The sequence below is a fragment of the Macaca thibetana genome, chromosome 19, assembly GCF_024542745.1.
Source record: "Macaca thibetana thibetana isolate TM-01 chromosome 19, ASM2454274v1, whole genome shotgun sequence".
Lineage (NCBI taxonomy): Eukaryota > Metazoa > Chordata > Mammalia > Primates > Cercopithecidae > Macaca > Macaca thibetana.
This window is the reverse complement of record NC_065596.1, coordinates 24,310,362-24,325,997: the sequence shown is the minus strand read 5'-3', so window position 1 is coordinate 24,325,997 and position 15,636 is coordinate 24,310,362. Positions and strand designations below refer to the sequence as shown.

At 50.9% G+C, this 15,636-nt stretch overlaps 1 protein-coding gene across 2 annotated transcripts; it reads right to left on the bottom strand.

The window, feature by feature from the left end:
• Window positions 1–6,158: 6,158 nt before the first annotated feature.
• ZNF575 (zinc finger protein 575) lies at window positions 6,159–9,225 on the bottom strand. 2 transcript variants are annotated; one of them, XM_050771200.1, is made up of 4 exons: window positions 8,873–9,225; window positions 8,507–8,608; window positions 7,899–7,994; window positions 6,159–7,377 (listed from the first exon to the last, which is right to left on the bottom strand). In XM_050771200.1, exons 3-4 carry the CDS (start codon window positions 7,975–7,977, stop codon window positions 6,719–6,721), a joined length of 738 nt encoding a protein of 245 aa, XP_050627157.1. In that variant the 5' UTR covers window positions 7,978–7,994; window positions 8,507–8,608; window positions 8,873–9,225; the 3' UTR covers window positions 6,159–6,718. The 2 variants fall into 2 exon arrangements, 1 of the variants encoding a protein (XP_050627157.1); XR_007721659.1 differs by having other exon boundaries at window positions 6,835–6,883.
• Between the last annotated feature and the right edge of the window lie 6,411 nt (window positions 9,226–15,636).

The window sequence follows — 15,636 nt, the reverse complement described above, 5'->3', positions numbered from 1 at the left end:
TCAGGTGTGGTGGCAAATGCCTGTAATCCCAGCTTCTTGGGAGGCTGAGGCAGGAGAATCGCTTGAACTTGGGAGGCAGAGGTTGCAGTCTGCCAAGATCATGTTATTGCACTTAAGCCTGGGCAACAAGAGATCTTTGTGATTACATTAAGCCTGCCTGGATCATTTGGGATAATCTCCCTGTTTTTTGTTTTTGAGGCTGAGTCTCTCTCTGTCGCCCAGGCTGGAGTACAGTGGCACATTCTCAGCTCACTGCAGCCTCCGCCTCCTGAGTTCAAGCAGTTCTCTGCCTTAGCCTCCCGAGTAGCTGGGATTCCAGGCGCCTGCCACCCTGCCCAGCTAATTTTTGTATTTTTAGTAGAGATGAGGTTTCACCATGTTGACCAGGCAGGTCTCGAACTCCTGACTTCAGGTGATCCACCTGCCTCAGCCATCCAAAGTGCTGTATTACAGGCATGAGCCACTGTGCCCAGCCAGGATGTGAATATCTTTGGGAGGCTATTACTCTGCCTACCACAGCCACCATGTGGGAGACACTGGGAAGACAGTATGAAAAAAACAGACAGTAGTCCCCAGTCTCATTGGCCTGACATTGTACAGGGCGACAGAGATGGTGCATGTGCAATGCAGCCTTGGACAGTGGGAAATGCTGTGAGAGCAAGGAAAACATAGCATCGTGAGTGACAGCAATGGTAAGGTCTTGGTAGTTTAGATAGGGTGATTGGGGATGGCCTCTCGGAGGACTTACAGGGACCTGGGAGAAGTAAGGAGTATCTGAGAGAGCCCTTCCAGGCAGAGGAAAAGCAAGTTCAAAGGCCCTGAGGCAGGAGCGTGCATTATGTGTTCAAGGAACAGCTGGGTGGGTGTCAGGCTATCAAGAGACCCAGGATCCACCTAGACTCAGGCACTGCCCTGTGGTTTGGTTGCCAATAAATCTCATCTTTCCTGGCCTCATTTCCCCCATCTGTGAAAGTAAGGTTGGATCAGATCAACACCCTCTCAAATGAGTATGTGTCTTTGAAACTTTGCTGCTGGTGTGGTTGCTTTGGAGAAACTCTCCAGCTCACATATACAGCACAGCTCTCTGTATAAACGTGGATACAAGCAGCACTGCTGGGTTAGGAGGACAGAGTAGACCCCTTACCCCTCCCAGAACCTTCCCCGAAAGGCCTGAGTAGAGTACAGTACAGCAACCTGCTCAGTCCTAGCCCTTATGCTGGACACTTTGTTTTCTCCTACTTTTATTTTTTATTTATTTTTATTTTTTATTTTTATTTATTTTTTTGATACAGAGTTTCACTTTTTTGCCCAGGCTGGAGTGCAGTGGTGCAATCTTGGCTCACCACAACCTCCGGCTCCCAGGTTCAAGCAATTCTCCTGCCTCAGCCTCCCAAGTAGCTGGGATTACAGTCATGCGCCACCACCCCGGCTAATTTTGTATTTTTAGTAGAGATGGGGTTTCTCCATGTTGATCAGGCTGGTCTTGAACTCCCGACCTCAGGTGATCCACTTGCCTCGGCCTCCCAAAGTGCTGGGATTACAGGCGTGAGCCACCGTGCCCGGCTCTCGTACTTTTAAGTTCAGAGGTACATGTGCAGGATGTGCAGTTTTGTTTCATAGGTAAATGTATGCCGTGGTGGTTTGCTGCACAGATCATCCCATCACCTGGGTATTAAGCCCAGCATCCATTAGCTATACTTCCTGATGCTTTTCCTAGCCCCTCACCCCCACCCCCTGACAGGCCCCAGTGTGTGTTGTTCCCCCCATGTGTTCTTTTTTTTTTGTGAGATGGAGTCTCACTCTGTCACCTAGGCTGGAGTACAGTGGCATGATCTTGGCTCACTGCAACCTCTGCCTCTTGGGTTCGAGGGATTCTCATGCCTCAGCCTCCCGAGTAGCTGGGATTACAGGCGTTTGCCACCATGCCCGGCTAATTTTCGTATTTTTAGTAGAGAGGGGGTTTTGCCATGTTGGCCAGGCTGGTTTTGAACTCCTGACCTCAGGTGATCTGCCCGCCTCCACCTCCCAAAGTGCTGGGATTAGAGGCGTGAGGCACCATGCCCAGCTGTGTCCATGTGTTCTCATCATTCCGCTCCCACTTATAAGTGAGAACATGCAGTATTTGGTTTTCTGTTCCTGCGTTAGTTTGCTAAGGATAATGGCTTCCAGCTCCTTCCATGTCCCTGCAAAGGATGTGATCTCATTCCATTTTATGACTGCATAGTATTACCTGGTGTATATGTACCACATGTTCTTTATCTAGTCTATGGACACTTTCTACTTTCTCCTTCCTCCACAACTTTCAGATCTCAGCTCAAACATTACATCCTCAACAAGGCCTTTCCTAACCTCCACTGTATAATAGGATATGCCAGGTACACACTCTTAAAATACTACATCTCATCCATCCTAGTCATAACTTTACATTCATTTATGGTCACATTTACCTATCTTTTCTTTTTACTTTTTTTCTTTTCTTTTTTTTTTTTTTGAGACGGAGTCTTGCTTTGTCGCCCAGGCTGGTGTTCAGTGGTGCAATCTCAGCTCACTGCAAGCTCCACCTCGGGTTCATGCCATTCTCCTGCCTCAGCCTCCCAAGTAGCTGGGACTACAGGCGCCCGCCACCACGCCCGGCTAATTTTTTTTTTTGTATTTTTTTAGTAGAGACAGGGTTTCACCGTGTTAGCCAGGATGGTCTCGATCTCCTGACCTCATGATCTGCCCATCTCAGCCTCCCAAAGTGCTGGGGGATTACAGGCATGAGAGCCACCGCACCTGGCCTACCCATCTTTTCATCTATGATTTATACTCTTTTGTCTCTTAAGGATATTGTCTCTACTTCTGGAGTTACTAAGATAATTCTTATTTCCATGTAAATGTTTTTGAGTTTTTCTCTTCAAATTTAGATCTTAAACTCCCAGAAACGTATTTTTGCATATGGTGTGAGGTAGGGATCTGCAGTAGTTTCCCACTGTAGCTGTAACAAATTGCCATAAGCTTAGTGGCGTTAGACTACACAAGTTAATTTTATTATAGTTCTGGAGGTCAGTGGTCCAAAATCAGCCTCACTGGCCTAAAATCAAGTGTCAGCAGGGTTGCAATCCTTCTGGAGGCTCTAAGGAGGAATTTATTTCCTTGCCTTTTGTAGGCAAAATTCCTTGACTTGGGGTCTTCCATCACTCGAATATTTGCTTTTATGATCACCTCTCTCTGTCTCCTGCTTCCCTCTTTCCCATATAAGGACCCTTGTGATTATATTGGGCCTATCTGAATAATCAGGATAACTTACCCATCTCAATCACATCTGCAGTGTCCCTTTTGCTACATGCCAGCTAACATACAGGTTCTGGGGATTCAAATATGGATATCTTTGGGGGATCATTCTTCTATACAACAGAGGATTCAACTTAATTTTTCCCCATGTCTCTTAGCCTTATTTACTGATTAGTCTGTCCATCCTCCACTCATCCATGTCAGGTCACAACAAACTACAGCCCATAGGCAAAATCCAGCCTACTTAGAATTTTGGTAAATGTTTATTGGAACACAGCCATGCTCATTCATTTATGTATTGTAATGTGTGTGGCTGCTTTCCTGCTACAGTGGCAGAGTGGAATAGTTGTGGAAGACACTGTGTGGCCTGCAGAACTTAAAAATGTAACAGATGCAGCTGGGCTCAGTGGCTCACGCCTGGAATCCCAGGACATTGGGAGGCCAAGACAGGAGGATCACTTGAGGCTAGGAGATTGAGGTCAGCCTGGGCAACATAGTGAGACCCCCATCTCTACAAAAAAATAAAAAATAAATTTAGCTGGGGCCTGGGTGCAGTGGCTCACGTCTGTAATCCCAGCACTTTGGGAGGCCAAGGCAGGCGGACCACTTGAGGTCAGGAGTTCGAGACCAGCCTGGCCAACATGGCGAAACCCCATCTCTACTAGAAATACAAAAATTAACTGGGCATGGTGGCGCACACCTGAAATCCCAGCTTCTCAGGAGGCTGAGGTAGGAGAATTGCTTGAGCCCGGGAGGCAGAGGTTGCAATGAGTGGTGATCATGCCACTGCACTCCAGCCTGGGCAACAGAGCAAGACTGTCTCAAAAATAAAAATAAATAAGCCAGGTGTGATGGTGTGTGCCTGTAGTCCCAGCTACTTCTGAGGCTGAGGTAGGAGGATCACTTGTGCCCAGGAGTTCAGGGCAATGAGCTGTGATCGTGCCACTGCACTCCAGCCTGGGCAACAGAGCAAGACCCTGTCTCAAAAAAAAAAAAAAAAAAAAAAAAAAAAAAGATGCTCCTTGACTTACAATGGTGCTACATCCAGATGAACTCATCATAAAGTTGGAAAGTCCTGATTCAAACCATTGTAAGTCAGGTACCGTCTGTACTGTTTGGCCCTTTATAGAAAAGGTTGCCACTCCCAGATCTACAGGTCCAGTTTGTCATATGTCAGCATAAGCACAGGTCTGTTTCTGAGCTCTCAGTTGTCTTCCACTGACCTGTTTTCAAGCCAACACCACCAATTTCACTACTGCACAGCTTTGTAATAATTTTTGTATCTGGGTTGAGGGGGTGGGGAGCCAAGGCTCTCCTACTTGTTCTTCTAAATGGACTTGGGGCCAGGCATGGTGGCTCACACATGTAATCCTAGCACTTTGGGAGGCCAAAGTGGGAGGACTGCTTGAGTCCAGAAGTTCAGACTAGCCTGGGCAACATAGATCCTATCTCTATATACATACATACATAGATGAATGAATGACTTGGCTGCTGCTGGTTTTGTTTTGTTTTTTTTTTGAGGCAGGGTCTGTCGCCCAGGCTGGAGTGCAGTGGTGCAACCTTGGCTCACTGCAACCTCTGCCTCCCGGGTTCAAGCGATTCTTGTACCTCAGCCTCCCCAAGTAGCTGGGATTACAGGTGCACGCCACCATACCCAGCTAGTTTTTATATTTTTAGTAGAGACGGAGTTTCATCATGCTGGCCAAGCTGGTTTCGAACTCCTGACTTCAAGTGATCCACCTGCCTTGGCCTCCCAAAGTGCTGGGATTACAGGTCTGAGCCACTCTGCGTGGCCTGCTGCTGCTGCTTTTTAAAATTAGTGTCCACTTTCCTCACTAGACAAGGTCTGTCTTCATTGCTGTGTCCCCAGCACCCCATGCAGGGCCCAGCACACAGGAGGTGCTTAATATTTGTGGAATGAAGAGTAGTCCCATGCTAGCTTGCTCATCTTTATTTTACAATGGGAGAAACAGGCTCTAAGAGGGGAACTGACTTTGCCTGAGGTGTTGCTTGCCCCTTACAAATGCCTTATAACCCACCCATTTTACAGCAAAGGCATCTGAGTCCGGAGGAGTGAGAAAGCTTGTCCAAGGCCTGGCAACTTGTAAGAAGTGGGTCAGGGATGGCTCTGAACCTTGGGATTTTTTTCCTTTTTCTTTTTGAGATGGGTCTTGCTGTGTCATCCAGACTGGAAGGCAGTCGCACGATCACAGCTCACGGCAGCCTTGACCTGCCAGCTCAAGTGATCCACCCACCTCAGCTTCCCAAGTAGCTGGGACTACAGGTACATGCCACCACACCCAGCTTTTGTTTTTTTTGGTAGAGATGGGGTCTTGCTATGTTGTCCAGACTGCTCTTGGACTTCTGGCTCAAGCTATCCTTCCGCCTTGGCCTCTCAAAGTGCTGGGATTATAGGCGTGAGCCACCACACCCAACCTGAAGCTTGGGCTTTTGAATGTCTTTTTTTTTTTTTTTTTTTTTTCGAGACGGAGTCTCGCTCTGTCACCCAGGCTGGAGTGCAGTGGCCCGGATCTCAGCTCACTGCAAGCTCCGCCTCCCGGGTTCACACCATTCTCCTGCCTCAGCCTCCCGAGTAGCTGGGACTACAGGCGCCCACCACCTCGCCTGGCTTGTTTTTTTTTTTTTTTGTATTTTTTTAGTAGAGACAGGGTTTCACCGTGTTAGCCAGGATGGTCTCAATCTCCTGACCTCGTGATCCGCCCGTCTTGGCCTCCCAAAGTGCTGGGATTACAGGCTTGAGCCACCATGCCCAGCCTTGAATGTCTTTAAATGGTCAGTGGTATACCCTTTTATCACCAAGTGTATCTTGGAGATCTTTCCACATCCGTACATACAGCACTTTTTTTTTTTCCTACGGCTACCTATTCCATTCCATGGCTATAATTCAATAGTCGGTCCTCTGTTCTTGGGCACTTGAGTTGCTTCCAGTCTTTGGCCACAACAGTCGCACTGCGGTGAACACCCTTATACACAATGCTTTTTTCACATACATGAGTTTATAGAATAAATTTCCACAAGTGGAAGAGTTGAGACAAGCATATATTTTCAGTTTCTTAGATACAGTCATATGGCCAAAGTGGAGACACCAATTTAAACTTTTAACAACAAGAGAGCCTGTTTGCCCACAATCCTCATCAACCCACGACAGTAGCAGACTTTTTACCTTTGCCATGTAAGTGTGTGGGGAGAAGCAGAGCCAGGGCTGTCAAAGCACAGCTCCGTGTCCATGGTTTGAGATCTCCCCAAAGCAGGGGAGCAAAGAGTTCCTCGGGCTTCTGAGTTCAAGCCCAGTATAAATGGCCAATCCCTTGCCTTGCCCTCTGCCAGCTATCTGGAAGAGGGAGCTCATACGGTCGGTTTTAGAAATCCCACCTCTTACTGGCGAGGGCTGGCGGCAGAGGGGGACAGTGAGCCAAGGGAGGGCTCAGTCTCTCTCCCCTTTGTGCTCCACCTGGTGGTGGCTGCGTTGATGAAGGAGCAGTAAGCGTCTCTGGCCAAAGGCCTGGCCGCAGCTGGAGCATCGGTGCCGGGCCGTCGCCTGGCTGCCGGGTGCGGTTGGGGGGTCGTGACATAGGCGATGGGCAGCCAGCTTGGAGGGAAATGAGAAAGCCTTGGGGCAATGCGGGCAAGGATAGGGGCGGGCATCGGTGGCGTGGTGCGTGTGGCGGTGGGCCGCCAGCTTGGAAGGGTAGCAGAAGGACTTGGGGCAGTCGGGGCACGGGTAGGGGCGGGTGGGTGCGTGGGTCCAGAGGTGAGCCGCCAGCTTGGAGCGGTGGCCAAAGGCCTTCGGGCAGTGTGGGCACGGGTGCGGGCGGGCGCCGCTGTGCGTGAGGCGGTGGGCTGCCAGCTTGGAGGGGTAGGAGAAGGCCTTGGGGCAGTCTGGGCATGGGTGGGGTCGGGCGCCGCCGTGTGCTAAGCGGTGCGTGGCCAGCTTGGACGGGTACGAGAAGGCCTTGTCACAGTCGGGACAGCGGTGCGGGCGCTGGGGCGGGGGCCGCCGGCGAGGCCTGGGAGGCGCGCTCGCGGACGCGGTGGGCCCTGGAGCTGACTGGCTGGGCTTCTGCAGTGGGCCCTGGTGGGGAGCTGGGGGACAGGAGGGCTGGTGGGCGCCAGGAAGCAGCCAACGCCCTGGGCCTAGGCCAGGCTCCGCCACGACTTTGATATTCGAGGGGCTCCTCCAAGTGTACCTGGGCACCTCAAGCATCATATTGAGACTCCCCAAATTGCATGTTTCTGCTCCCCCTCCCCCCAGGCGTCATTCTGAGGGACTCCAAAGGGTTACTTTCCTGGATCCCAAAGCTCCTAAGGCTTCCTCAAAGCTACCAATGTATCCGTTTCTAGTGTCTTCCCAGTGATCACCCTGACATCCCGCATGTCATCCCTGCCCCATCCCTTCTGTAATTTCCTGAGCCCTAGCAAATGCTTACTGAGGCTCTCTCTGAGCCAAATGGGAGGATTTCCCAGAACGTGGCCATTTTGGGGGATCCCAGATAGTCATCACCCTGGGGCCCTCAAACTTTCACCCTGAGATTCCCCCAGAATGTGATTATCTTGGCCCCTATTCCTGGAGAATGCTCCCTACTCACAGGCGGGGCCACTCTCACCTTCTTTGGTTACCGGTTCCTTGCCAGTGGGACTAGGATCTGTGGCCCCGGCCGCGGACTCCGCGCCTCGCTCCAGCATCTTGCTGGCACAGGAACCTAGGGGCAGGGCGCGGGGTTGGGGGTGACGGCGGTGATTACCAGCCTGATGGGGATAGGGTTGGAGGGCCTAAAATGAGGGATCAGACTGTTTAGGAGCAAGGTCTGTAAGTATGGGGTGCTAAGGCGAGGGCAGGCTTAGCGGTTGGGCGGAGCCTAAGAGCACAGTGAGCGGGGCTATGCAAATTCAAGCCAGAGGCAGTCCCTTCGCTGTCTAAACCCAGGGTTGAAGTGTTTGAGCAGAGTGGGCGGGGTCTCCACAACTAACTCAGCGACCGCCCTGAGCGCGGAGCGGGCGGGGCCTGTGCGCAGAGTGGGCGGGACCTTCCCCACCAGACCCTGCAGTCCTGGAATGGGCGGAGCTGTACAAATAGGACCAAAGTCTGTTGTTCTGAAACTAGACCCAGGAGGCGGGGGCCTTCGAGCGGAGTGGGCAGGTCTTTAATCACCGTCCCAGGGGAGGGGCCTATGAGCACAGTGGGCGAGGCTTCACGTCGAAGACCTAGCTTTACCCGGCTTTTGACTTAGTTCATTGACGCCGCGTCAACTGCGTCCTTCTTGCTGTTAAATTTCATCCCTGGCTTGGATGGGGCCGTGGAGGATAGAGGGGGGACCTGGAGGAAGATACGTAAGGAACCTGGCATGTGTCGCGGTCCAGAGACCCCTAATTGACTTCTCCCTCAGAGTCCCAAGCGTAAAGGAGTCAATGCACCCTTCCGAATCAGACATTCAAGCATCGATGCACCCTCCCGAGGCTCAGGCACCAATGCACAGCCCCTCCAGAATCTAGGCGTCCGAACCACAACCGTTCTCCCTCGGGGTGATTCTGGCATTCAGCCTGCAAGCCAGTATCCGCGCCCGAACCCCTGCCCCCTCACCTGCAGGACGGCCCCTCCCCGGGGGCGGAGCTTCGGGCTCCTCCCGCCGCGGCCACGGCCGCAGCCGCTGCTGCTGCTGCTGCTGCTGCTGCACTGCCCTCGGACCAGCGAAGCTGCACCGCCCGGCGCGCGTCCGGCGTCGGGGGAGGGCAGGGAAGGGAGCGCGCGCGAGCTGCTCGGCCCAACCTCATTTCCATCCCCTCCTCCCACGCTGGACCAAAGTGGGCGTCAGAAAGCATGCGCAGTGCCGGCTGGCAGAGGCTGCGCAGGGGGAGACGGAATGGAAGGAGGGGCTGGGTGCGCCAGCTAGGCAGGCAAGTTCGTGAGCAAGCGCGAAGCTACCGGATCGACGGAAAGTGCACCGCCGGTGGCGGGGCCTACGGTGGCTGACTGGAGTCAAGCACGTGCAAGACTAACATGGACAAACTGCGCTTGGAAATCAATACATGCACCCCTCTTTTTAATGTCCTTCTTCTCTTCGAGAATTCCGCTGGGTTCCATCTCCAGAGGCAGTTTCAAGAGCTCGCTGCTAATTCCACATCTTCAAGGCGTTTGCAAAAAGTCTGACCATTTCTTCGAGACAGGGCGGAGGCGGGACTCCGGGTTCAGAGACAGCCAGTGCCCAATAAAAGGCACGTTATTTGCATAGCGCCTCAGCACACCTCGCTCTTGGGTGATTCAAGATTCTCAGCCACGTCCCCATCTACCTTCCCCCTCGGAAGCCTGGGTGGTCCCGAGGTGCCCTGGCCCATGCTCGTGGTGCTAGGCCTGGGGTGGCATGTAGCTCGGCATTCTTCCCGAGCAGTGGCGGTACACCTTCCTGCCTGGTGCAGGAAGGACCAGGAAAAGCCCATAAAAGTCCTCTGCACGGGTGGGTCTCCAGTGCGATAACCCGCAAGGTCTGCGATCCCTGGGAGTTTGGCGGGGTTATTTGGACTGGAGCCACATTGCCTGGGTAACTGGTTTGGAATCCGGCTGTGCCTGTTTCTAGCTGTGTGACCCTTTCTAGCTCTCTTTCTAGGCCTGTTTCCTCATCTATAAAATGGAGCGTTGTTAGGATTAAATACGATAATCAATGGAAAGTGTTTAGAATAGAAAGTGCCTAGGCCGGGCTCCCTATCTCGTGCCTGTAATCCCAGCACTCGGGGAGGCAGAGGTAGGCGAATCACTTGAGCCCAGGAGTTCTAAACTAGACTGGGACCAGGCGCGGTGGCTCACTCCTGTAATCCCAACACTTTGGGAGGTGGAGGTGGACGGATCACTTGAGGTCAGGAGTTCAAGACTAGCCTGGCCAACATGGTGAAACCCCGTCTCTACTAAAAATACAAAAATTAGTCGGGCGTGGTGGCACACGCTTGTAATCTCAGCTACTCTGGAGGCTGAGGTAGGAGAATGGCTTGAACCTGGGAGGCAGAGGTTGCAGTGAGCCAAGATCAAGCCACTGCACTCCAGCCTGGGCAACAGAGTGAGACTCTGTCTCAAAAACAAACAAACAAACAAACAAAAAAACCAAAAACCCAAACAAAAATCCTAGCCTGGGCAACATAGCGAGACACCTTCCCATCTTTAAAAAAACAAAACAAAAACAAAAAACAACCAAAAAAAAGCCTGGCTTAGTGGCAGCCTGTAGTCCTAGCTATTTCACTGGGATAGGGAGTGGGACTGACCCAGGAGTTCAAGTCTGCAATAAGCTATGATTGTGTTACTGCACTCCAGCCTGTGCAACAGAGCAATACCCCATATCTTTAAAAAAAATTTTTTTAAATAATTATTCACTCATGACTAGTGTTGTTTCATTTACCCCCATCCACTCTTCCCAAATGATTCTGAAGCTAAATGTCAAACATCATATCTCATAAATATCTTTTTATTACACTTGATTTGCTTGACTCAAGATCTAAATGAGCTCCACACATTATATTAGTTTGAAGTGACTCTTCGTTCTTTTTTTTTTTTTTTTTTTTGAGATGGAGTCTCACTCTGTCCCCCAGGCTGGAGTGCAGTGGCGCATTCTTGGCTCACTGCAACCTCTGCCTCCTGGGTTCAAGCGATTCTCCTGCCTCAGCCTCAGAAGTAGCTGGGATTACAGGTGCTCACCACAACACCCAGCTAATGTTTGTATTTTTAGTAGAGACAGGGTTTCACCATGTTGGCCAGGCTGGTCTCGATCTCCTGACCTCGTGACCCACCTGTCTCGGCCTCCCAAAGTGCTGGGATTAGAGGCGTGAGTCATTGCGCCTGCCTTTTTTTTTTTTTTTTTTTTTTGGATGGAGTCTCGCTCTGTCGCCCAGGCTGGTGTGCAGTGGCAAGATCTTGGCTCACTGCAACCTCCACCTCCCAGATTCAAGTAATTCTCCTGCTTCAGCCTCCTGAGTAGCTGGGATTACAGGCACCCACCACCATGCCCGGCTAATTTTTTTTTGTATTTTTAGTAAAGATGGGGTTTCACCACATAGGCCAATCTGGTCTCAAACTCCTGACCTCAGGTGATCCGCCCACTTCGGCCTCCCACAGTGCTGGGATTACAGGTATGAGCCACCGTGCCCAGCCTCTAGGGCCACAGCTATTTTCATGAACCATGATTTTAAGGAGGCAGAGTAGAAGCCAGAAGACCAGTGAGGGTATTGTTATATATTAATTACAGTATTAATTGCTAGCACTTATTATACACTGGAAGCTGTCCTTATGTGGTTAACTTATTTAATCCCCATAGCAATGTTTTAAGAGGAGACGCTACTATCATCCTTGTACAGAGGAGGAAAATGAGGTTTGGAGGGGAAGGTCATCCCAGCCAGGAAGTAGCAGAGCTAGGATTTGAATCCCTCAGCCTGGCCCTGCAGTCCGGGCAATTTGCGTTTATGCTTTGCTGCCCATTGAATGGGGCAGAGGGTGTGCTGATGGAAAAGTGGCCAGGTTAAGATAGGTTAAATCTGGCTGGGCACGGTGGCTCACCTCTGTAATCCCAGCACTTTGGTAGGCTGAGGTGGGTGGATTACTTGGGGTCAGGAGTTCCAGACCAGCCTGGCCAACATGGCGAAACCCCATCTCTACTAAAAATACAAAAATTAGCTGGGTGTGGTGGCGTGCACCTGTAATCCCAGCTACTTGGGAGGCTGGGGCAGGAGAGTCTCTCGAACCCAGGAGGCAGAGGTTGCAGTGAGCTGAGATTGCACCACCGCACTCTGGCCTGGGCAACAGAGCAAGACTCCATCTCAAAAACAAACAAACAAAAGAAAACCAGGTTAACTCAGCAGGGCCTGGAAGTGGGTGGAGGTGGCAAAGGTAGGAAGTCAAGGATAGTGACAAAATAATGATGGGCAGTTCCCATTGAGCACCTGTACTATGGCAGGCTGTTGAACTGTTTTCAACCTCATTTTGCAGATAAGAAAATTGGAACCCAGAAGAAGGTACGTTTTGTGCCCAAGGTCCTACAGCTGAGAAGGGTGAAGCCAAGTCTAATTCTTAGAACATCTCACAGCTGAGCCTATAAACCCCATCTAGGGTGTGTCTTCAAAGGACAGATAAATGGTCTAGAAATTCTGCAAAAGCAACAGGAAAGGGTGCCAGGGGTGAGAAGGTCTTATTTAGGGGACCTTCTCAGTAAGGAGTTCCTTTCCCTGGCTCCTCCCTCCCCTGAGCTCCCCAAATCCCTACACCTCCCTGTGTCTCAGACCTGCTGTCCCTACCTCTCTCCCCAACCAGCCAGACTGAGTCACCTCTGGGTCCTCAGCTTTGTCTAGCTTGAGCCAGACATTCATGAGACCTCATGCCTGGAATAAATGAGAAACATTCTCTTAGTGTAGCAGGACGAGCCGCAAACTCCTCAGACACTGGATTAAAGAAGGAAGAGGTTTTTTTTTTTTTTTTTTTTGAGACGGAGTCTCGCTGTGTCTCCCAGGCTGGAGTGCAGTGGCCTGATCTCAGCTCACTGCAAGCTCCGCCTCCCGGGTTCATGCCATTCTCCCGCCTCAGCCTCCCGAGTAGCTGAGACTACAGACGCCCGCCACCACGCCCGGCTAGTTTTTTGTATTTTTAGTAGAGACGGGGTTTCACCGTGTTAGCCAGGATAGTCTCGATCTCCTGACCTCGTGATCCACCCGCCTCGGCCTCCCAAAGTGCTGGGATTACAGGCTTGAGCCACCGCGCCCGGCCGGAAGAGGTTTTTTATTCGGCCGGGAGCGTCGGCAGACTCGCGTCTTAAGAGCCGAGCTCCCTGAAAAAGAAATATTTGACCTTTTTAAAGGCTTACAGCGGCCGGGCGCGGTGGCTCACGCCTGTAATCCCAGCACTTTGGGAGGCCGAGGCGGGCGGATCACAAGGTCAGGAGATCGAGACCACGGTGAAACCCCGTCTCTACTAAAAATACAAAAAATTAGCCGGGCGCGGTTGTGGGCGCCTGTAGTCCCAGCTACTCGGGAGGCTGAGGCAGGAGAATGGCGTGAACCCGGGAGGCGGAGCTTGCAGTGAGCCGAGATCGCGCCACTGCACTCCAGCCTGGGCGACAGAGCGAGACTCCGTCTCAAAAAAAAAAAATAAAAAAAAAAATAAAGGCTTACAGCTTTAAGGGGTCCACGTGAAAGGGTAGTGATAAATTGAGCAAGCGTGGGAAACGTGACTGGGGCCTACGTGCATCAGCTAACAGAACAAAGTTTTACAATGCTTTTTTTCATACAGTGTCTGGAATTTACAGATAACACAAGTAGTTTAGGCCAGGGGTTGATGTTATTATTATTACTTTGTTTAACTCCTAGGGCCGGGTGGTGGTGCCAAGGTTGTCTGGCTATTTATCTTACTTTTGTTTCTTTCTCTCTTTCCTCCTGTCTTGTGAACTAGGCAAGGTGAGGGGAGGAGGGCAGCAGGAGTAGTAGTGGTCTCTTTCCTTATTAGCTCTGAGCTTTTCTCTACCTGCTTCAAGACTATCTGGGTTCTGGATGTCTTCTTTTCCTTTTTTTTTTTTTTTTTTTCCAGACACTCTTGCTCTGTTGCCCAGACAGGGTTTTGCTATGTTACAGAGGCGCAATCTTGGATCACTGCAACCTCTGCCTCTTGGGTTCAAGTGATTCTCATGCCTCAGCTTCCCAAGTATTTGGATCTACAGGCGTGCCCCACCACTCCTAGTTAATTTTTTGTACTTTTTTTTTTTTTTTTTTTTTTTTGAGTAGAGATGGGGTTTCACCATGTTGGCCAGGCTGTCTCAAACTCTTGACCTCAAGTGATCCACCCTCCTTGGCCTCTCAAAGTGCTCAAAGTGCCTCTCCATGTGCTCAGCCACATAATTTTTTTTTTTTTTTTTTTGAGATGGAGTCTGTCTCTGTTGACCAGGCTGGAATGCAGTGGCACGATCTCGGCTCACTGCAGCCTCCACCTCCTGGGTTCAAGCAATTCTCCTGCCTCAGCCTCCTGAGTAGCTGGGATTACAGGTGCACACCACCACGCCCGGCTAATTTTTGTATTTTTAATAGAGACGGGGTTTCATCATGTTGGTCAGGCTAGTCTCGAACTCCTGACCTCGTGATCCACCCGCCTCAGCCTCCCAAAGTGCTGGGATTACAGGTGTGAGCCACCGTGCCCAGCCAGCCACATAAAATTTTAATGAAGCAATTTGATAGGCTCAAGGAAAAGCAGGCCTTCTCTGTGTAAAGGTATTAACACAGAGGCTGCTCTGAAAATAGCTCCAGGGACCATGCCCTGGAAACTCCAGAATTAAGATAAATGTTGTTGCGGGAAACCCCTCTTCAGAATCTCTGTACGGGACAGGATAACGCAGTGGTTCATACCTGTAATCCCAGCATTTTGGGAGGCCCAGGTGGGAGGACCTGGGAGGCCAGGAGCTGGAAACCAGCCTGGGCAACATAGCAAGACCCCTGTTTCTACAAAAATATTTAAAAATTAAAAATAAAAAAAGCTCTGCCCCTAGGCTGGAAATTAAGGCTGCTCTGATATCTCAAAGCGACATAGATCCTCCAGATGAGAGTGGGAATTCCTAGTCTCACTACTGCTGTGATTCCAAAGTGCAGTGCCGTCATCTCTGCTCACTGCAACCTCTGCCTCCCGGAACCGAACATATTTTTCTAACCATGACTATCCTACCACCCGCTAGAAAACAGCCCCACGGGACGCGGTGGTTCACGTCGGTAATCCCAGCGCTTTGGGAGGACAAGATGGAAGGAACGCTTGAGCTCAGGAGTTCGAGATCAGCCTGGGCAACATAGTGAGACCTCCATCTCTGCAAAAAACAAATAATTATATATATATTCACACACACATATATATACATATGTGTATATGTATATCTATATGTGTGTGTGTGTCTCTGTGTGTGTACATATATATATATATGCCGGGTGTGGTGGCAACGTGCCATAGTCGCAGCTACTCAGGAGGCTGAGGTTGGAGGATCGCTTGAACCTGGGAGTTTAAGGCTGTAATAAGCCGAGATCGAGTCACTGCACTCAAGTCTGCGTGACAGAGCGAGACTCTGTTTCAAAATAAAAAAAAAAAGAAAAAGGAAAAGAAAAAAAACGGCCCCGAGGCTATGAGTGTACTAGGGCCTCTCCTTGGGTTTCTACTTCTGTTCCTACATGAGTATGTCTGTGTGTCTCTGAGCGTCTGTCCCTCGCACTTTCAGCGTCTCCTGTTCTCTGTTTTCTTTAGGTGTCAGAGCTTTCCGGCGTTGCACTTTGGCTTCCTCGGTCTCGCCCTCGCTCCAGCCCCGCGCGGCCCCCCCCGCCCTCTGCCCCCAGGCGTCTGTGGCCCCTTTAAGG